Genomic DNA, 22,558 nt, shown 5'->3' with positions numbered 1-22,558 from the left:
CCTTCCCGTTCCATATATAAATTGACTCTTGGTAAATAGGAATTTATTACCCGTGCATTAGACAAAATAAAATGGTGTATTTCTAAAGTTATCCTGACGAAATTACTCCTGAAGGAATAAGGGGGTTGCAAGGCCCTTCTGGAAAGCAGGAGGGCTCTGCAGCCCAAATCTGAATGGAAACACGACGTTGATTCTTGCTATTGATTGATAAATAAGACCAAGTCATTTTGTTTGGCACCTTCTCAGTCATCGCAGGGAAGGAAAATAATCAGAAAAGGACATTTTGTGTCCGTGCTGGTAAATATCCACGACTATTTTGAGATGTTTTATAGAAATTTCACGTCCCGTGATATCAACAGCATCTGAAATTTAATGATATTGATAATACATCAATATATCAATATCCCTTTTGGATATCAAAGCTGATGAAGTTTATTCGCATTATATAATAAGTATAGAAATAGAAGGAGATTCCCCACACAGAAATATATTTATAGACAATATTTTTGAGGTATTTTTGCCCAAACGCCATCATTTCCTTCCCACTTTAAATCAGTCACAATTCTACTACTAAATGCCATTTTTTTAAAATAATAATCAGTATAAATTTTAATTAACTGATCAACACGGACAAGAGCAACAAGAACGACTGACCTGAGGGATAAATTAGGATTAGGGCAAACAAAAGGTTGGTTTTAACCTTCCAAATTAATAAGCTTGAAGTTCAGTGAAATATGAAATTGTGCGAATAGCGGTAATTATGTCGAGGTCGTTAGAAAAACGCGACAAGCTCCCAATTTCTCCGTCGTGTTTTCTCAGCATTGTAATGAGCGCCGATCATTATTCTTATTTTAACAATTAATTTTCAGGTCCGTCCATAGAAAGGTTTGGCTTCGCCTCCATTGATTTCCTCTCAGTAAAATATTTGGGGATTTAGGCGAGAAATTTATCAAGATTATAAGAAATTGGAAAAAGCTGAATATCCACATGACTTAAACATCATAGAATCATTTGGAAAAGACCGTTAAGGTCATGGAGTCTATAAATATAATTATACACAGCCCATATATATAATAATTTATATTTTAGGTGATAAATATCTTTAAAGAACTATCTTCTGCACCAATAAAAATAACGTGAAAGTTGGCAAATAATGAATATATTTACATTTAGTAGAACGAGCAACACGCTTGAACCAACACGTAGCAACGCAACTAAAAATGTCTCAATGAGATGATGACAAGTTTGACCATTGGGTTCAATTAATAGCTCCTGAAAACCCACCATTACGTCTATTAATGTATAAGGAGAACGAAAATAGACTAAAAATCATTGTCATAGTGGTTTTTCCTTTTCCCCTTCATTCTCAACCACTTTGATGTTTCACATTCTTAGAATTTTCCTTATTAAAACATCATCATTTCTCACCCAAAGCAACGAGTTTGCCCAATGGCGTCTCCCGACCAGCAGATTCTCTTCATTTAATTCAATAATTGATAATATATTTTTTAACATTTTATTTTATAATTGGCATTCCCACAAGTCCGTCTTCCAATAGAATACATGTAGATATGTCTAAGTATACATATAAAATGTGTGTGTGTATATATATATAGAGAGCGAGCGAGACATAAATTCATGGACTTAACCACCAAATAACAAGGGGTCACAAGTCACTTCCCACCCCCAAAATGAGGCATTTTAGCAATTCCAAATTGAAGAGTTTTAGCAAGAAAAAGCATTAGTGGCCATGACGACCATAACGCAACGGCCTTGGGGTTATTGGATTCCAGCATCAAATCAATATTTCTGCCTCGGGAGGAAAAACTGGGGCAGTCCCACGTTGGCCTACAAGATGTATCTAAGAATGAAATATTATTATTGTTTTATACTAAGTAAGATTAGAAATAGTTACGTAACGGGATGAGCCGTTAGCCACTAATGGAAAATATATATATATATATATTATAATAATATTAAAGCGGTAAACTTGCACCTATATTAAAACCCAAAGGTTGGGATAAGCGCTTGTGTCGGAGTTTGTAAAATTACACGGCGCTCTGGGGATTAGGACGGGGATCTTGTCAAAACTACTCCAGCCCCAAAGGGGAGGATTACGGTGGGGAATTGACTCGCTCCGACTGATTTTAATACAAAAATCAGATTTCGGAGACAAGGTTCTAATAACGCTCCCGCTTCTCCTCGCGGCCTGGAGCCTTTTCCCCCCCTTTGTTTGTCTGTTCCTGAGCTGATATCAGCGCTTCAATGTGATTTTATGTCCATCCCTTGTTGCGAATAAACACGATTTCCGCCTCGTAAACACGACTGCGCGTTTTGCGCTTGAGCCAGAGCAGATGTAGGATGGAGAAACGCTGAACTGTACGATCATTCATCTTAAACGCAGCAATAATCAGGGAGGGCTGCTATGAATAGCCCGTTATTATCCAGGTGGTTAAAATACAGATAAGAAATGGTTCGTTATTGCTTTTATAAATTCACGTGGCGTCTTCGCTTTCCCCAGGCAACATTAAGCGAGCTCAATTGTGCACAGGGTCTCTGCTCCTACGAGGATATTTACACCGGGGTTACTCCGGTGGGTAACCCCGGAGAGAAATGCCAAGACATGAGGAAGCACAGTGTGTTCCCACTTGCCCTTTGCCTCTGGAATTGCTGCCTTTTCTGTCGTATTTATGTTTATGCGTAGATTTGATTTGCGCCTATCCCCAAAGTGCTGGCTCAGGTTCTTTTCATTGGGTGGGTTGGGTTCTTGAGCATTGGGTTGGGTTCTTTTAATTGGGTGGGTTGGGTTCGTGCACATTGAGTTCTTTCAATTGGGTGGGTTGGGTTCTTGCGCATTGGGTTCTTTTAATTGGGTGGGTTGGGTTCTTGCACATTGGGTTCTTTTAATTGGGTGGGTTGGGTTCTTGCACATTGGGTTGGGTTCTTGCACATTGTCTTGAGTTCTTGTACATTGGGTTCTTTTAATTGGATGTCTTCAGTTTTTTTAATTGGGTGGGTTGGGTTCTTGCACATTGGGTTGAGCTCTTGTACACTGGGTTCTTCTAATTGGATGTCTTGAGTTCTTTTAATTGGGTGGGTTGGGTTCTTGCACACTGGGTTGGATTCTTCCAGTTTGCTATGTTGAGTTCTTGCAGACTGGTTTGGGGTTTTTTAATTGGGTGGGTTGGGCTTTGGCACCTTAGGTTGGGTTCATTGGGTGCGGTGAGTTCTGGCACATTGGATTGGGTTCTTTTAATTGGATGTGTTGGGTTCTTGCACATTGGGTTCTTTTAATTGGGTGGGTTGGGTTCTAATGCGTTGGGTTCTTTTCATCGGGTGCATTGTGTTCTTGCACATTGGGTGTGCTGGGTTCTTTTAATTAAATGGGTTGGGTTCTTTTAATTGGGTTGAGTTGGATTCTTTCACTTCAGTATGTTGAGTCCTTATACGTTGCATTGGGATTTTTTAATTGGGTGGGCTGGGCTCTTGTACATTAGGTTGGGTTCTTTTAATTGGGTGTGCTGGGTTCTTTTAATTGGGTGTGCTGGGTTCTCACACATTGGGTTGGGTTCTTTTCATTGAGTGTGTTGGGTTTCTTGGGCACTGAGTTTAGTTCTAAATCCAGCCCAGGTGAGCTCTTAAGATTCCATTAGAAACCCATGAAAATCAGCGTTTATCACTCAAACGCTGATTCTCAGCTACGTTGGTGGGATTCGGAATAAAACCACCACCTCTTTTTACCGCTGTTTATTGCTCTACAGAAAATTAAGCAACTTAATGACTTGCTCTCCACTAAATTGCTTTTCCTTCCTCAGACTTTTTGCTGTGCCCTTTGCGATACCACTCGTAAACACCTTCATTTGTCCCTGTGTATTAAAGCACATGCACTTAACTTTTCCTTCCCCCCCGCCCCTATATAGTGTTTAACTTCCTATCTGGCCACTTTATTCTGAATCTTATTCAAATTAAAGCAGGGCTATTATGCGAGGCACAAAAGTTCAATTTGCCTCAAATCTGGGCAGGCTTTTCTTCTTTTTGCATTAAAACAACAGCATAATAAACGCTAATCATTATCATCTTTGCCGAGTGAAAGCTTTTTAAGAGCATTTTTGCATTTACGGCTAGAAAAGGCGCTTCCCGTTTCCATCCTAAAGGTTCGCGGAGAATCTCAGATTAGAGATGGGCGAGACTTCAATCCCCTGTTAGCGTTGGATTCTATCTGCTGGTAAATACACAATAAGAAGGTTTAAGTATTATATATTTCAGTCTGGAAACCCTGGATGGCTGCATCCAGTCACCACTAGTGGTGTCCCCAGGGGTCAGGGTTGGCTCCAGTCCTGTTGAACATCTTCATTGATGATTTAGATGAGGGGATTGAGACCATCAGCAGCAAATTTGCTGCTGACACCAAGTTGGGAGGGAGTGTGGAGCTGCTGGAAGGCAGGAGGGCTCTGTAGAATTATCTGGATAGACTGGAAAAATGGGCCCATTCCAATGGGATGAAGTTCACCAAGGCCAAGTGGTGGGTCCTGCACTTTGGCCACAAGAACCCCCTGCAGCGCTCCAGGCTGCACAGAGTGGCTGGAGAGCAGTCAGGCAGAAAGGGACCTGGGGGGACTCATGGACAGGAAGCTCAACAGGAGCCACCAGTGTGCCCAGGTGGCCAAGAAGGCCAATGGGGTCCTGTCCTGTATCCAAACCAGCGTGGTCAGCAGGACAAGGGCAGTGATCCTTCCCCTGTGCTCTGCATTGGGGAGGCCACACCTGGAGTGTTGTGTTCAGTTCTGGGCCCCTCAGCTCAGGAAAGAGATTGAAGTGCTGGAGCGGGTCCAGAGAAGAGCAACAAGACTGGGGAAGGGACTTGAGCACAAGCCCTATGGGGAGAGGCTGAGGGAGCTGGGCTTGTTCAGTCTGGAGCAGAGGAGGCTTAGAGGTGAGCTCAGCACTCTCTAGAACGACCTGAAGGGCAGTTCTAGCCAGGGGGGATTGGGCTCTTCTCCCAGGCACTCAGCAATAGGACAAGGGGGCTTAAACTTAAATTTAGGCTGGAGATTAGAAAGCAATTCTTCTCAGAGAGAGCGGTCAGGCATTGGAATGGCAAAACAAAATCTGTCACGTTTGTATTCACGGTAACTCACCCAGAATTGGGATCGGGAGAATAACGCCGGCAAAATCGCACTTGGATACCCTAAGAATTCGCTTGTTCAGAACTTGGTCAGCGAAACGAGACAGAGAACGAGCCAAACTAACTCGGCAAAACCCACTTAAACAAATTAAGTTGTAGAGATGACTAAGCTGTCGCTAAATCAGTATTTTAGGACCTAAAAATGCTGCTGTTGAGTGAAAAATCAAGATTTCTGAGCCGGTTTCCTCAGCGCTTTGAGTTTGTGCTGCTTGAGGGAACCCAAATTCACACAAGAGGCCACATTTTCGGGCACGCAAGGAAATGCGTGACAGACGGCGGTGTAGTCGGCACTCATTTTTCATTCAAAAGGTGTAAAAATGGGTCTGTGGCCTGAGATTTTTGCATCTCGGTTATGAGAACTTCAACAAGATAAATGTAGGTATGAAATAATTCATTGTTACTGGCTTTACACTCAGGAAAAAGCCCTGATTGTTTAATATGTATTATAGTAATTAGACATTACAGTGATAATTGCGCTAAAACAGCTTCAAGATCCTCCCCATACCGTATATCATTAAATTATTTGCAAATATCTTTCAATTCTTTCTCATTGTGCTGTAAGACGCTCATGTTGTGTATAAACCAGACATCAAACTAAACCGCCCCGATATTTAAGATGATGTGATATTATTAATTAATACTTTGGGATTTAATTGCCTCCATTTGGCAGCAGCTAAGCAGGAATTTCAAGGTGGTAAATTCAGGTTTTTGGTAAATCTGAGCCAAGCAACGCTGCTTAAATTAATCCATTGGTTATCACCCGTTTGGCCACAGCAGCCTCAACAACACGACTTGAAAGCTACAAGAAGAAAACCCCTAAAATTAGTTTATAACCCCAAATAAATTATAAATCAAAGCATTTCTTTCCAAGATTCGACCATTATACCCCAAAAATCCCGCGTGATAAAGGGCAAAGTGATGACACCGAGGATTAATTCCCAAGACAATATATATATATATGTATCTTATCGCTTCCTTTCCTGGAAGAGAAACGCGGATGATCAGCTCCAGATCAATTTGTAAGAGTCCAAAACCAACATGGGAAGTGGCATTATCATTTTCTCCACTATTTTTATTACGGTTTATGAATCCATATTCAATAGTTGAAAAGCTGCTGTGATTCGGAATCAAAAGAGGGAGGCAAATTGAGTCGGAATTTGGTTGAGTTTAGTTGCTATAAATCAAGGTAATGTCGGAATGTGATTTTCTTCCTTTATAAAAAAGAAATGGATCATATATAAGAAATATTTACTTTGTCCAATACAATATTTCCTTCATTTTAGTACAACTTTCCTGCATTTATCCCCTATTTTATTAAAAGCGACACCTCTTTTTGCCACCCATTTATTCCATTTCGCTATTGGCTCATTACATCCCAAAATTCTGGTAGCATCTAATAGTACGTTTCAGCATTTCTCAGCCGTTCTGTGGTCACCTCAATGCACCTTTTAGAATTATCGGTCCATTCCTAACATTGGAAAAATCATTTAGGACAACGGTGAAGCTTTAACGTTAAGCGGGGCTTAACATTTCTTCACGGATTTTAAGCTCGACTCTTTGCGAACTGCTGGTGTTCTGAACAGACAAATACAAAGTATTATTTAGTTGGTTGGTGGTTTGGTTGGGTTTTCCCGTTCAGTTTTCATTGGATTTTTTCATTAATTATGATTATTTAGTTGGCGGTTGGTTTGGGTTTTTGGTTTGGCAGCTTTTTGTGTTTCGTTCCTCTCTTCTCCATCCACCAAAATTCCCTCTCATTTAATCCCGGACTAAACCAGCAGCAACGCACCCATGCACAGAAGAAACTGTTGAACATATATATAGTTTAAGGACTACAAATATATTGAAGCAAATCTAATTATAAGATACTTTGATGCCCAAATGCTGCTTTCATGACTCAATTTACTGACATGCATCCCACGTTGACGACTGATGGAATATCGATATATTAATATATATAGAACGGATATAGGTTGTTTCTATAATCTCCAGCCATCTACTACTGGTGATCACCAAGACATTGGTCTCAGTGGATCTAATGGAGCTTATTCCTTCTTTAGTTGGGTTCTTAAAACCAGTATATTTTGATTTTAAGAGACCAATATCCTTGCAGTGCCACCAAATCACGTGTTTGACCGTTACCTTTGAGCGCCCGTTCTACTGAGCATTAATGCTTCAAAAAACATGATGAAATCCCATTTATTGCTATAAAATACACGTGTGGTGGTAGTTGGGAATTTTAACCTCCAAACCCATAAATGTTGATGGATTCTACGTCGCCAAAGAGCTCAGCGAGTGCTTAAAACGTTGGGAAAACCTGCGCTTGAAACGCAACGCTGCCCAAGATTCTGTTTCATTCGGCGAATTAAGCTCTTCCCAAAGAGCTTCCCAAAGCTCTTCCCAAATTAAGCTCCTGATCATTCCTTTAACGTCTCGCGCGAGCCAAATCTTGCACAGAATAAGGGATGAAGTGAAATCACACCATTAATTCGATATTCTGCTATCGTGCAAACCACCACCGTCTCCTTCGGGCGAGAGCGTCGGGTTGCCCAAAAAACCATGGTTAGCAGCACATAACGCACAAGAAAGACCCAGTTTTTGAGTGTTTAATATTAAACGTCTCTCTTATTGCTCTGCACAAGGAGGTTTATTTGCTTTGCCGAGCAGCGATTAACACAACACAGCGGAGCGTGAGACCTGCGTTTCTCCTCTGCCCCCTTGTCCTTTTCGCCGCCGTGTCTCCATCTGCCAGCGCCTTAAGTCAATGACGTTCTGCCAACAAAATAACACGACAGAAATTCCGCTCGCTCAGGAACACGCGTCCTTCTGAGAGCAAAAATACCACGTCGCTTGAAGAATTTGCCGGTTTTCAGTGTTCTACGCCTTATAATACGAACCATTTTCGTACAATCCCAAAAAAGTAAAGCAAAAAACCCTTAATATTCAAACAAATATCCACTATTTCAATCTCAGCCTTTTCACTCTCTTTCTTATTAAAGAATCTTGAGCGGTTCTTCTAGTTTTATGGACAAATCGGTCTTGAACGGAGCAAGTTCCTCCCACCCCAAACTTGCAACCATTGGGACCCACCACGACAACACAGCAATTCCTATCAAAAATCCCCCAAATTACAGAGCTGGGCTGGTTAAAAGTTGTAGAGCTACTGGATTGAACTTCAGTCTTATTTTGCGTCTTAAATAATGACGATAAAGACATTTACTCTTCATTCTAGCGCCTTCTAATTGGTATTAAGCACTAAGCATTTGGGGTTAATTTATAGCTTTTAGGTTATTAAGGACTCACTACATCCTTCCCAGAATCAAAAACATCACTTTAAAACTTCAGATCAACATCTAATACAAAGGTATTTATTAATTCAATAAGACGCTACGCCATGGGTATGGAATTTGTGCTTCTTGTGCCGTATCCCCGCCAAAACGCTTTAAATGAAATACAAAGATGCTGCCGGTTCCAGGGAGCTACATAAAGTGTTTTTCTTTATGAAAAAAGTGCATAAACCATTAAAACATTCATACATTCCGGCCCTACAGAAGTTTGGCGCTTTTTTTGGCGTGCGATCGTCAATTCGTCGGCAAAGTTAATTCCCAACGTCAACCATTTCACGTTTCGAAGCCAATAAATGCGCGGCAACAAAGAGGCGATTAGACGGATTTAAACAAGAATAATACCTTGTCAAGAAGAAATTACTGTCGGAATGTCAAATTGAGCTTTGCTTCTTTTGAAGAGCAGTTGTTAACAGAGCGGCTTCTTGCAAATAATAGTTGCAAAAATTCAAACTAGAGGAGCGTTTCTGCCTACCTGCTACCGTGATCTTGGCCGCCCGGCTGATGATGGCTCCGACGCCTTCCAGAGACGCTTCGCACTGGTACAAACCCTCGTCAGGTTTGTGGTGGCGGGAGTGGACGATGTTCTCGATCAAGAGGGAGCCGTTGGCCAACTGTTGCCTCCTCTCGTCCACCGCCAGGTTTAAGAAGACGGCGTCTTTCTTCCACTTGATGACGGGGGCTCCTCGGTCGGATTCGGCCGCGCAGGCCAGCAGGATGTTGCCCCCGCGCGCGGCGACGGCGTCGGAAGGCTCCGCCAAGAACCTCAACGACGTGAAGGTCTTGAGTTGGGAACCTGAAATGGCAAAACCGTGAGACACGGGGTAAATACTGGTTGTACTTCTCTACGGAAGAAGAAATAGACTCTGTTACATTGAGAAATTCAATAGAGGCACCAAAGACACGGCTGGCAAATTTGATAAGAAATTAAGCTACCAAAAATACCATCTTCCACCTCACCAGAACAACGTTCTCCTCAGTATGGCCATCGATCTCCAATAAGAAGAGAGATAAAAACCACACGAGCACGTCATGGAATCACAGATGGGTTGGGCTGGAAGGGACCTCCGGACATCATCCGGTCCAACCCTTGAGCTAAAGGAGGTTGCACAAGGACGTGTTTTGGACGTCTCCAGAGAAAGAGACTCCACAACGTCCCTGAGAAACCTTTGTAGAGACTTCTTACAGACTTTGTCTAGACTTTCTAGGAGTCTCTTGTATAGAGAAGAGGCAAGGAAGGTGTTGAAGACCTGAGATGTCCAACTGCTGCAAGAACATGGGCCAAACTCTTCCAATTCCACCAATGGACCTCGTTGAGTTTGGAGGTAAATCAGACCGGAAAGGCGGAGGGAGATGCTCTCAGAGCAGAGCTACGCTACGAGTAGCAAAATCAATCAAACCGCAGAATCGTTGTGGTTGGAAAGACCTTGAAGATCAAGTCCAACCGTTAACCCAACCAAGGTCACTGCTAAACCACATCCCTAAGAACCAAAGGGCACAACCCACAACCACATTAAGCGGATCGTTTTCTCTACCGCATCAAGAATTTTCTAATCATTTATAGCACACGCAAGTTGTGTTTTTAGACTTCAAGTCTCAGCGACTTCACTTGAGAGAGGAAATGTCAGAGTGATTTCCACTATATGAGAATAAACCCAACATTTCTGACATCACCCACTTGTCCATCCCACCCTGCCCGGGGGCAAAATGGCCTTTTCTTCTTCATTGCCAAATTAATCCTTTTACCTCATCAAAGCAAACGATAATTTGCTTTTTTAATGAGGAATTAATACAATTCAGCAAGAGTTGGAAGCTTCAACTTGTCGAGTATTTCAAGCACAACAACAATAGTGCTATAAGAATGTTGAACCGGGAAATTTCGGCTGCTGGAGAAGTGACCATTAAATAAGCCCCTAAGCCCAATTTCTAGACGATTCCTTTTCATAATTTGCCTCAAAAAATGTTAATTATGCTTTCTTATTATTGGGGGATCTTCTCTAGGGGGTAAAATCTCTCATTGAAGACTTCTGTATGCATTGGGTATTCGTTAAGAACAGGATATACACGTACAACACACCCCAAAGCAAACTTGAGCCTTATAAAGACATCGCAAAAAATGCAACTTAATCCTTAACGCTGCGTTTCCTTCCAGGTCTAAAAGTTTTAAAGCATTTCCCTCGATCCCTTTTCTCCTCTATGGGATTTCTCCTCTTTAAAAACGTCGGGATGCGAGACAATGACAAAGTTCTTTAATATCCCGCCTTACACTCGGTGCCTTGTAAACGGCCGCGACCGTCAAATCTGTTTTCCCATTTTTACGAGCGGGGTAGGAGACTCATTTTAAACCACAGATGCTAAAGCTCCAATTTCGTCCTTATTGCAGTAGCTCAAGTGAAACAGAAGGCGAGGAGGGAAGAAAAATACACAAGGAGAAATAAAAGCTCCTGTAAAACTCGCTGTAAAACACCGGTGTTCTACGTTTCCAAGGTCTGCTTTTGGTGTGAGCGACTCCCTCCATTTATTCAGCATTTTTGCTCATGCTCTTTAAGTTTTAATCAGCATTTACTTGCAAACCCTTAGAGCTCCGAGACGTTGAACGGCGACAAAAAGGCGCCGCTGATTTGGGGTTGTTCGCATTTAGGCTGAGCCTTGATTTCTGTTTGCAAAAACCAACGTACACCCATAGCGTTTAATACTTCGTTATAACTCCTATGTATCTTACAACACCCTTGAAGCTCCCTCAGGACACCTGGTTACCTCCAGCCCTTGTTTCCACGTTCTTTGCATCTCACAGGCTTGAAAATTCAGAATAAGAGACGAAAGCGCTGTTAAATCTGTCGCAATAAATATATTTATCGCCTTTTACACGCAGCGCCATAAATTTAAAAAATAAATAATGATTAAAATAGATGTAAAGGGAATTAAGAGTCACACAAACCCGATGGGTCCGGGGCGCCTTAGTGTTTCCTTTTCCCTCGAGCGCAGCGCAAGGCCAGATTTATGAGATCTCAGGCTTAACTAGGAGCGGTGTAAAGATTAAACGAGCTCCGGCGCTAAGCTGCCGTGTCAGCGATTCCGAGCACATCAACCGCCGGCGGATCTGAAGCTCCGAGGTCAAGGAGAGCGCCCTCGGCAATAATCACACGTCCTTTAGCTAAATCAAGGAGAAAATAGCAAGGTAAAGCCCCCGGCCTTGGGCCCTCGCTGCTTCAGCGACCCCGCGCCACGACCCGCTCTGTGATACGGGAACAAAACCAACGGGCTCCTCGCCCCAATGTGCAACTTCAAGGTTATCGCGCTCTGAAAATTAACATTTAAAAGATGATCTCTTGATGTGCTTCTTAATCAGGCCCTTGCTTTGAATCCTCCGCTTTTTGCACTATAAGATTCTTTTCCTTCGTGTTCTGCATCGCTTGCTTCCATTATAGAGAGGGAAGAGATGTCACAATAAGGCCACCCTGGGGCTTTCTTCTTTCTATTTATTTCAAATAAACATTAAGAAATAAGACTTTTGGCACACAGACCGTTTGAAACCGGTGATTACAGAAATACCCCCCGGTCACGCTGAAATACAGCGGCGGAGCAATGGAGCTGAACTAAGGCTGTTACGATGAAGTGGATTTATGGACACACATACTAAGATCCTGAGTAAAACGGCTTAATATCCAGACTAATAAACATTTATTTACACACAAATTAATATATATGTTTTATCAGGACTTTATCATGAGGTTCCAACTCACCACGGTGCTGGATGGTAGTAAAAGTCCTCATAACAACTCCATTCGAATGCCTCAATATTCCATGAATCACTAAGAACACGTAGTGACTGCTTTTTAATTTAAAGCTTCAGTTTGATAAAAATCCGTGAGAAAAATTGGGGTTTTAGGTGGTTTATCATTAAAAAGGACCCCACTACTCATCCCCCGAGCGCTCAAAGCGTCATCCAAAGAACTTTTGTTGGGTTTGACGAGCAACACTTAGAACAAGGGCTTGATCTGGGCCTAGGCAGCAGATCCATCATTTCTGACCCACTTTTATGGGTAAAATCACATGAAAACAAGACATTAAAAAACTGAATGCTTTAAAATGTCCAGAATGTTTTAATTATGTTCACATTAAATAGGATTATTTGCTGGGTTTCCTCTTTTTTCCTCACAAAACCAGTAACCTGCACCTGCCAATGCTCACTTAGGAGTTGCATAAAAACAGAGCAAAGATCCAGCATTTTACATATAGATTGACACACGGCATCGTTGGAGCTTTCCGTATTTTCCTTATATTACATTTAATATACTTTTTGATATTAAAGAAACATAAAACCACGTAAAATCAAGCCAGCACTGAATTTAAGCCAAGCAGAAACAGGCTAAAAGGGGAGAGTTGAGTGGAACAGAACCAAGAGAAGGCCCCAAAATGAGACGTGAACCAACAGAATAGACACGTGTGCTAAGACATGGAAATGTATGGAAAGGAGAAATAAAAGGAAAGAATAAAGTAGAGGTTGAAAAGATCAAGAGTTATAACATCAAAAGAACAAATCAGCTGGTGAAAAGGGAGGCCGAGCTTATCGGGTCGCAACATAACAGACACAAACCCATCGCCGGTGTGATTTAAAAAGGCATCCGACACCAAAAACCACTCCGAAAATTACTAAGAAAGTACTAAATAGCCATTATGTTAATGATACGTAGACAAATTGGGGGGTTTGTTGGATGTGTGTGCGCTCGCGGATGAGCGGGACTGATCTGGCACCCTAAGTAATGCAGACCAAGCTCAAGTTGCATCCCCAATATCGTTAATTAGCGCATCCTCTCCACCCGCAATTACAAAGCACAGAAAGACGGTTTCGCCTTCATTCCTTCAAATTCATATCCTCCCGTTTCTGTTTAGCAAAAGCCTCCTGGGAGCAAGGGAATGCGCTTCATTAAGGAAACAAACTGCGGTGCCGTGATAATGTATGGGAATGTTAAAGAAACAAATGGGGACTTTGCTGCAGAGCCCGATGGGTTGCGTGCCCTGAATGCATCACTTCAGCTTCCCCAAAAGCCCGAAGAATTAAGAGATCTATAAAGAAACAGTCTAATCTGAGCGTAATCTAAGTCATAAAGCATCCGCCAGCGATGGATGTTGCAAGGGATAATGGTTGAGTAGCAAACCGCTCCATCGCGCTCCCTTAATGCATCGGGAAAAATAACCCACTCCATTTGTTTCATAATAAATCACAGTTGATGGGTTTGACTTTAAGTCCGTGTCTGTCTCCAAAAACCAGATATAAATAAATTAACCAAATTAGCAGCTAGAAAATGAATCTTTCCTTTGGGAGTCTCACAAGGACAATGAATTTGTATCCAATTGTGCACCTTAGAATTTCAACATAACCCAAGCAAGGAGTTCCTTAGTTTTCAGTTGTAAACTTGTTTTCTGCATGAGGAAAACTCAGTTAAATAGACCTGTGGAGACTTCCAAAAGCTTCGAGCACAAAATTCAGCCCCTCTTATTAAAATGTTGTGCAATAATAGTAATTTCCACTCAATTCGAAAAGCGGAGCAAGTAAATCCAAAGTGCAGATGGCCCATGGGTGTTTCCTCGCGATAAATGAAGTTATTGTGAAGAGTTTGCCGAGCTCCGCAAGGAGCGGCCCGACGTTACATTACTCACTTCAACGAGTTTCCAAATTGAAAAATGGCTACGATTGCAAATCCGGAGCCGTCGCTGCACGGGAATCATTGCCGATGTGAATATTGCCATACGGTCCCATGGCTGTTGATGAACAAAAACCACTCGGGTGGATAATTTTGTGCAGATGGGGCAGCGGCTCCGGGGCCTTTTGCCAAGGCCGGGCCTACTCGTGGCCACCCCTGAAACTCAATTCCTTTTCATTGCGAATATTTCTGGGATTAAAAAATAAATAGATAGATATACCAAAAGTATTTACATCCCTAAGGTTGGATTCAGATTCCACAGAATTTACTCTTTATATCGTAGTTGGATGTCTGACAGATTTATGTATTTGAGGTAATTCAGAAAATCAAACATCAAGGTTGTGGTTGGTGGTGGTTTTGTTCTTGTTTATTGCAATAAAAAACAAGCCGAGGTTTGTAAACCAAAACCACCAAATAAAACCACTCCAGCACACATAAGCAAGAGAAAATTCAGATAAAACCTCACAAATTTTGCTCCCGCAAAGGTTTTGGGCCTAAGATTCAAGCCAAAAGGTGCAGGGGGAGGTGAAGCCGCATCGGGATGGATGTTGTGTCCTCCAGGTTAAACCATGAGCTGGCAAATCACTCCAAATACAGCCCCGGGTCCAAAACAACGTCAAAATGTTTAAAATACAAATAGATTGTGGTTCCTACATCTCCGCTCCTACCTCTGGTTCATCGTTCCTTTAGGTGGGTACATTGACTTGTGCACAAAGCGTCACTCCGACCCCATGCCAATGGATTTCTCTACCACGGCTTAGAAAGGCTTTTTATTTTTATAATGTTATAAACTAGACTATTAATAACGTTATAAACTATACTATTCATAATGTTATAAACTAGACTATTTATAACGTTATAAACTAGACTTTAAGAACGTAACAACCAAATGTCCCAATTACCAACACGATCCAATCTCCGCCTCCCCTCCAACTCAACCCCGTCCCGCTTGTTTCACTTGACGCTACAATTTCCACCCCTATTTTTGTGGCCGTTGAGGCTTTTTGAATGGTTTCTGCATCCTGTTGGCTCGCTCAGGCAAATCCTGGCTCCAGAAAAGCCACGTTGGCGCATCCAAGCTCCCTGAAGCAGGCGGGTTGTGTTTAACACTTTGGTGCTATCCAGGTCTCCACCCGATTCACGCTGAGCAACGGTTCAATTCGGGGAATAAAAAAGGACTAAAATCCAAGCCCTGAGCTACAGCAGAAGCACCAGGAGGAGGAGGAAACGTTGGCGGAGATCGCGGTAAAGTTGTGAAAAACGCAATCGCGGAGAAAGGATGGGGGGGAGACCCCAGTCATCATTTGCCATGGGAGCAGCTTCTTTTAAATGTTAATTCATCGCACAGGGCCCCATTGTAGCAGGCGCCGGGCGAGGGTACAATAGGGACTTTATTCACCAAAAACCCTCTAGAAATTCGCTGTATTCCGGAGCTACAACCACCAGCCTCCCTGCCCTGAATACCAATGATCCTCAGGGCACCCGTCACCCCACCTGTCTTTTCTCCAGCTGAAATAATCCCCGTTTATTAAATAAAAGGCAGGTTTGGTTCGCTGGGAATTGCTGCCACAAAGCTGGTGTGACCGGGAATGATGTTTTCCTAGGTTAAAATCACCAAAAATGAGAATATTCCATTGAGGAGAAGCTGCCGAGAGCCGCAAGGCCGCAACTTCTTGTGCGCTTCAGTTTATGCTAACCACGGTAATTAACGAAATTAATGCTCTGCTTGCTATAGGTGCACGCTTTAAATATCCCATTCTACATGTTGGTTTTGCATGTTTAATGGTAAAGATATAAATGCAAAAACTCGAGGCTATTAGAACAAAACCAACACGTAACGTCACTCGCTGTGGGCGGAAATGAAGGTGAGGATCAAGCACTTTCATTGCAATTCCTGGCATTTGTGGGGATAAACAGCAATTTCAGGGAGGTACTAAAGGGGTTTTCACTCCCAAATGGGTCGTTTCTACCAATTATACCAATTAATCAGGAAAAAAGAAAGGAATAGAGGTGCGTCTTAGATGCATCTCTGTTTTCCCTCTAGTCGAGTGCTTCTATGGGTTTTAGAATAACATGATATAGATCATAAAGAAAAGAGTCTGGCCTTTGATATTTCACTGCCGCCTCCTTTGAATTAACGTGGCTCTTGCTTTTAATTCAGTGTCTGGTTATCTGAGACATTATCTGCTCCAAACCACTAAATCCCATTGCTAAGTGACTATCGGCTTCTCCACTAAATCCCATTCCGAGCTGAAAACTTCATATATGTAATAATAATAATAATAATACCGGTTAAAAGTGATGCAGGTTATATGGTTTTATGAAGTGTTGATAAACTCAATAATAATACATTAATCCGCAGTGAATTGTTAATTACGCGACACGATTATAGGTCATTTGCTTGCTTTTAATCACGGTGAGTAATTGGCTCCCTCGCTACCAACTGATGCATTTATCATTCGGTCCTGGCTTTTCTAAGCCTGACTTACCCTAGGTAGAGACTTCAGAGCAACGCAGGTGATGGAAATCATCAAATTCCTGCCCAAAAGGATGGATGAGTCGCATATTGGAGGGAAACGAGCAGGAAACGAGCGGGAAACGCTTTCAAGTACCAGACAAAGTAACCTGATTTATAACATAATTTAATTTGTGATATGCTTGGTCAGGACCAGGTAGATTATTGCATTTGATATCAGTGCAAATATGTGCAAAATCACCCCTTATAAATGGTTAAGATATAAAAATAAAGGCGTTGATATTGCCCTGATGTTTGATTTTCAACCAGTTTTCCAGAGTCTTCTCTCTGCTAAAATAACAGAGGAGGGAAAGATAAAGGGGAAAATGACTGTATATTTTGTGCCTTGAACAAATTCTCACATGGTCCAATGGGAACCTCTCATGCGTAAAATCCAAACAGCGGGATGCGGTTTCTTCGAAGTCTCAGAAACTCGTTTTTTCAGCTCAAAATGGATCGTAACACAATCCAGTCTTCTAGTGCAGGGCCTCAGGGGGCAGTGCTGGGGCCGCTGTTATTCAATATATTCATCAATTATTTGGACATTAAGTCTTGAATCTGGGCAGGAACAACCCCAGGTTCCAGTGTAAGTTGGGGAATGAGCTGTTGGAGAGCAGTGAAAAGGGAGCTGGGGGTCCTGGGGCCAGCAGGGTGAGCATGAGCCAGCACTGGGCCCTTGTGGCCAGGAAGGCCAATGGGACCTGGGGTGGGTTAGAAGGGGGTGGTCAGTAGGTCAGAGAGGTTCTCCTGCCCCTCTGCTCTGCCCTGGGGAGACCACACCTGGAATCTTGTGTCCAGTTGTGGCCCCTCAGTTCCAGAAGGACAGGGAACTGCTGGAGAGAGTCCAGCGCAGCCACCAAGATGCTGAAGGGAGTGGAGTGAGGGTGTCAGAGCCTGGCCCAGGCTGCCCAGGGAGGCTGTGGAGTCTCCTTCTCTGCAGACATTCAAACCCGCCTGGACCCCTTCCTGTGGAACTTCAGCTGGGTGTTCCTGCTCCATGGGGGATTGCACTGGATGAGCTTTCCAGGTCCCTTCAACCCCTGACATTCTGTGGTTCTGTGACATTATATTTTCTCATGGAAGAAAAGATTTAATAATCACTAAAATAAACCACTAAGTAAGTGAAGAAATTGGCTGCGAGCGCTGGTGTTTCTACTGGAAAGGTGGAGAGGAGACAGATGAAAAAACACACTGGTTTTTAGCACCATTTCATTATTTCTTCACAATTTAAGCCCTGATGCTCTCTGAGAACCAAGGAAAACCACCTCTGCAACACACACTGAGGATTAAGAAGCGCTGGGCAACTCAATGAGAATAGAAATGAACAAGAGGAGTAGGTCACTGAATTAATAATAAATACGAAATAAACCACGCACATTCTTTCTTCCATTTATACCCTTTAAAATGTTGTGCAAAATCATTAACACAATTTGGAGTCAAACCTGATTGGGCTTTATGAACAAAGTACTAAACACATCGTTACCATGGACGAACTTCAAGTTCCAAATCAGATCCAGCAGAGAAAACTCAGCTTAACCTTTTCTAGGCCGGGAAAAGACAGCCCTTTGGCTTTTTATCCCGAGCCTGTCCACATCCCAATTATCCCCATTATCCCGGGAGAAGTAGGGTGTTAATTAGTCAATGTTATTCCTCAAAGCTGTGGGGAATTAATTGTTCTTTATGTGAGGATTCGCAAAGGGAGGGAGGAGGCACCACAATGAGCTCGGACGCCCACGGCCCTCCCGCCAGGGCCTTGTCCGACTACAACCACTAATAATACTAATAATATCAATAATATTAATAAAATATACACATCCACAGCTGCTTTAGAGCCTGTAGATACCCGACAAAATCATATCTTGAAGAGGAATCTTAAATTATAACAAAAAATTAGACAGAGCTCTAAATATCTCTTGAAACTTGCAGATGTATCTTCAATTTGGAGCCGCATCGCCATGGCTTTTAAACCCAAGTTTTGCATCTTCTGTGTGGGGTTTAGTCATGATATTAGTTAAAAAAAGCAGAAATTTGATAAGAAAAAGAAAAAAGCCCGGTTGAGTTTAATTAACGCGTTTACTTAAAGATTTTGTGCTTAATTTGCTCAGCCGCCGCACTTGAGTAACAAACCCCAGCAAAGGTAACGTATGGAAATGTAAATCAGGTGTAAAACGGCAGCCGAAATGCATTCAATTTTTAAAAATTAAAGTTAAAGCATGTTATATTTAATAAAAAATACAATATTCATTGGTGGGGAGGCAATTTTTAGGGGGAAAAGCCCAAACCGAGACCATTCTGGGTGCGGTTCGTAGTTGGGTTGAGCGTCTTTCAACTTGTTTACTCCATTCTTTCTAGCAAATGGAATAAATTCTGCTTAAGCGAAGTTATTAGATACAAGAATGGATGATAACAAAAATAATCATCGTCTGCTTTATGCTGTAAATTAATGAAAGCTCTCAGAGCATAAGGACATTGAATCAGAAATGACTGAATCCAACTACCTAATGCAGATGGGGATATATAAGCCTGACCTAAGATGGTACCACTTCAAAGCCAAATAGCCTAAAAATAGAGATACTAGAGGAGGAAATTACCAGCAATCAACAACCAGACGTTAGGAGGTAAAAGGAATAGAAGCAAAAATGGTAGAGAAAAGCAATTTGGTTCGTTAAGAAATCCGAGGCCAAAGCAAAATGGTGCTTAACAATATAAATCTGTCCCATTTGATTCAAATCCTAATATCCTGACACTGCTTCCTACACAAGTTACACATTGATTCCTCCTCTTCCCACTGAGTCCCCTCCAATATTCCAGTTTCCTACCAAACCCGTGGCACATTTTGCTTGGGACATTTGCTCCTCCACCAAATTTGGCCAAAATTGGCCATAATATTGAAAAATTAGTGGAAAGGAGAAGGATTTCTAGACAAAGAGTGAAATTCAACTCAATAATTTAATATTTAGCCAGATTTTGATATCAAGCCCATAATGAAATGAAAACTCCACCAGTTGTCCAACCGCATTTGGGCTCCGGTAATGGGAACATTGTCTCTTATCCCAAGGAAACTACACCACGTTTGCTCTTTTCTTACTAAAAGGACAAAATAAAACTACTAAAAGATCACAGCCTAAATTCACCCTAGGATTAAATACACATTTTTCCATTATTTTCTATGAACACAACAAATGTTTTTGCACTGGGAGATGTGAGCCCAGAGCATCTACTTATGGATACTGGGGAATAACGTTCTAACATAAATCCAAAAATACGTTGCCCGAGCGACAATACATTGTTGACTTATTCATTATTTAATCTTACTACAAGGCCTAAATGTTATCACCAAGATTCTTCAGGAAATTAATTTGTCTCGTTAAACAGAAGATCAGCTTTGATCTCAGCAAAACCGTTGGCGATGAAGACTCCGCCATCATTCAATTAGGTAGAACGTTAATTACGACTGTGTATTAAGTATTTGAACCCACCTCCTCCCCAGGACGTATTACAAAGATCTAAGTGTTTAATTTGTAACTCAGTCTATTGTGTTGCCATTAATTAGAGCTCCTTCCACATTTTGGCGGGTAATGAGTCGTTGAGGAGAGTTATTTTGGTTGGAAAAGCCCCTCAAGATCACTGAGTCCAACCATTAACCCAATGCTGGTGCTGATTTCTATTATATATTGGGCTGAATTTGGAAACCAACCTTGCTGTGTATTTAGGTGACGATATATTAGATTTATAGGGACCTTGGGTTACGTTCGAGTGAAGTCTCAGCTCCTCCTGACTTGATACAAGCGGTGAATTAAATAACATAGAAGTTGCCTAAATGATAATCTTCAAAACACCAAAATTGTTTAATTTTTGATTTCTAACACCAGGTATCACTTTTGCATATATGGACATTTAATACGTGATATGAAATATCTCAGACATGGATCCAAAAGTAACATAATGCCAAGTGTTGGCCAACAGAAAAAGGGGGATCAGCTCTTACGTGGATTCAGGTTGACGCCAATTATGATCTTAAAATAATTACATGGAGCTCTACCGCCTCTACCTGTACGTTCTCCATCGATCCACTCTCCACACACGTTATATCGTGTTGGAATAAATCGCTCTCGGATTCAGAATCGCCAACTTCTGGATGACTTCCAGGTTCTTTCACGCACATCTGCTCCACACATTAATAAAATGTACAGGCACCAGCACCGCACAATTCAGCACTATTTCCATATTCTGTAGAATTAATTATATGTAATTAAACTTAATATCATTACGTTTGTGTTCTGGGAGGCGAGGATTTTAATTGCTGCCATGTCAACAAATTCCTTTCTCCGTCTCGACTCTAGAGCAAAAAAACAGCTTGGTGAAAATACCACCACACTCGCCACAATTAGTTAAATGGCAAGGAAATACCCCAATTCATCAACATCTTTATATAGGTTTTTCCCTCGCCAACGCGCACGTCGCTACAGATATTGATGGTTTTCCGTGTTCTATGGCAGAGGCCCAGGTACCGTCCTCCCCGGCAACCTCCCCCGCGCCGCAATTTCATTAAATTAATTAGCGCCGAGTGCTGAGAGAGCAGCTGCTCGATGGCCGCTGCCTCGTTGATTTATGGCCGGATCTCCGCACGGCGAGCGCGTTGGGCTGTTGGTGAAATGAAGATCCGCGCGCCTCGACTTCGCCAGCACTTAACCTAATGCTTTATGTCATAGATCACGGGGAAAAAAAGCCATGAAGAGGTGCGAGACTCCAGTGTTGTTCTATTCGCACTGATTTACGAGGTAGTTGTGTAATAAAAAGCCCTCACCACTTTCGCGTGACCGCAGAAATGTTGTGTATTACGACCCCAACCTCCTTTGTTTAACGGTTAACTTGGATTTTGTGGCCATCAATTCCTCACAACGCCCTGTTCTCCTTCACCGTTAACTCCGCATTTCCTCATCTATAACGTCCTAGAAATTATCGTGTTCATTTTGCTGATACCTTCATATTTCAAGTTTTGGTTTAGTTGGGACAACTTGATCAAGAGTCAACGCCTCAACCACATTTTTCCTCCTCAGGCTGGCACTGTAAGTAGATTCACAGCTACACATTAATCTGATTTTATTGGTTTTAATCCAATGGAAATATTCCGATTTCAATAGCGAAGCTGCAGTGTAAAACTGGAACGTGGGACCAAGTCAATCTATTGAGAAACCAGCAGCTCATCCAGCATCACCAGGTTTAATACAACCCTGCGCTACACATTGTTACCATTATTCAGTTAATTCCGTTACAAAGAGAACCTAAAGACAGCAGTGGGAGCAAATAAATTATTAAGTTAATGAGTTATTTAATAAAAAAAGTGACCTTTCTTATTTGAGAAGCGCAGTCAATCAGTGTAACAGATGTAATAGCAGAGTCTGATCCCATCTGTACCAATAAGTCAAAGAAAGCAAAGAGATTTATTCCATATTTAAGTCTGATTCGCATCTATATCACCTTCCTTGAAGGTAACTAAACTACCACATTTCTTAGCTCTGTAATATTAATTATAACACCCAAAAGTGTTTTTCAGAATAGTTTTATCAACACAAATCTGACAAAAATCTTCCAAAACAACAAGGGTCATTGGAGAGGAAATTCTGTTGCTAGGAGACCTTTATGATCAAGAATTAACATAAAATCTCTTGTTATTTAAAAAAAATCAATGCAGATATGTACAAGGAACATACTTGTGTAACAAGGACTGAATTAGGAGCGTCAGACCAGGTTTAAATCCAAGGCGGAGGGGAAAAAAATCAAGAGGTATTGATTTCTTGGAGATGGG

General features: G+C 41.9%; 1 protein-coding gene across 14 annotated transcripts in view; it reads right to left on the bottom strand.

The window, feature by feature from the left end:
* Window positions 1-22,558, bottom strand: part of LOC136114600 (netrin receptor DCC) — a 361,710-nt gene that overhangs the window by 173,435 nt on the left and 165,717 nt on the right. For all 14 annotated transcript variants that reach the window (XM_071801689.1, XM_071801688.1, XM_071801697.1 and 11 more), the window contains one exon: window positions 9,005-9,325. In XM_071801689.1, the coding sequence (XP_071657790.1) occupies window positions 9,005-9,325 (321 nt within the window). The remainder of the gene's footprint in view (window positions 1-9,004; window positions 9,326-22,558) is intronic.

This window comes from Patagioenas fasciata, chromosome W (genome assembly GCF_037038585.1).
Source record: "Patagioenas fasciata isolate bPatFas1 chromosome W, bPatFas1.hap1, whole genome shotgun sequence".
NCBI classification, from domain to species: Eukaryota; Metazoa; Chordata; class Aves; order Columbiformes; family Columbidae; genus Patagioenas; species Patagioenas fasciata.
This window is presented reverse-complemented; position numbering and strand designations above follow the sequence as displayed.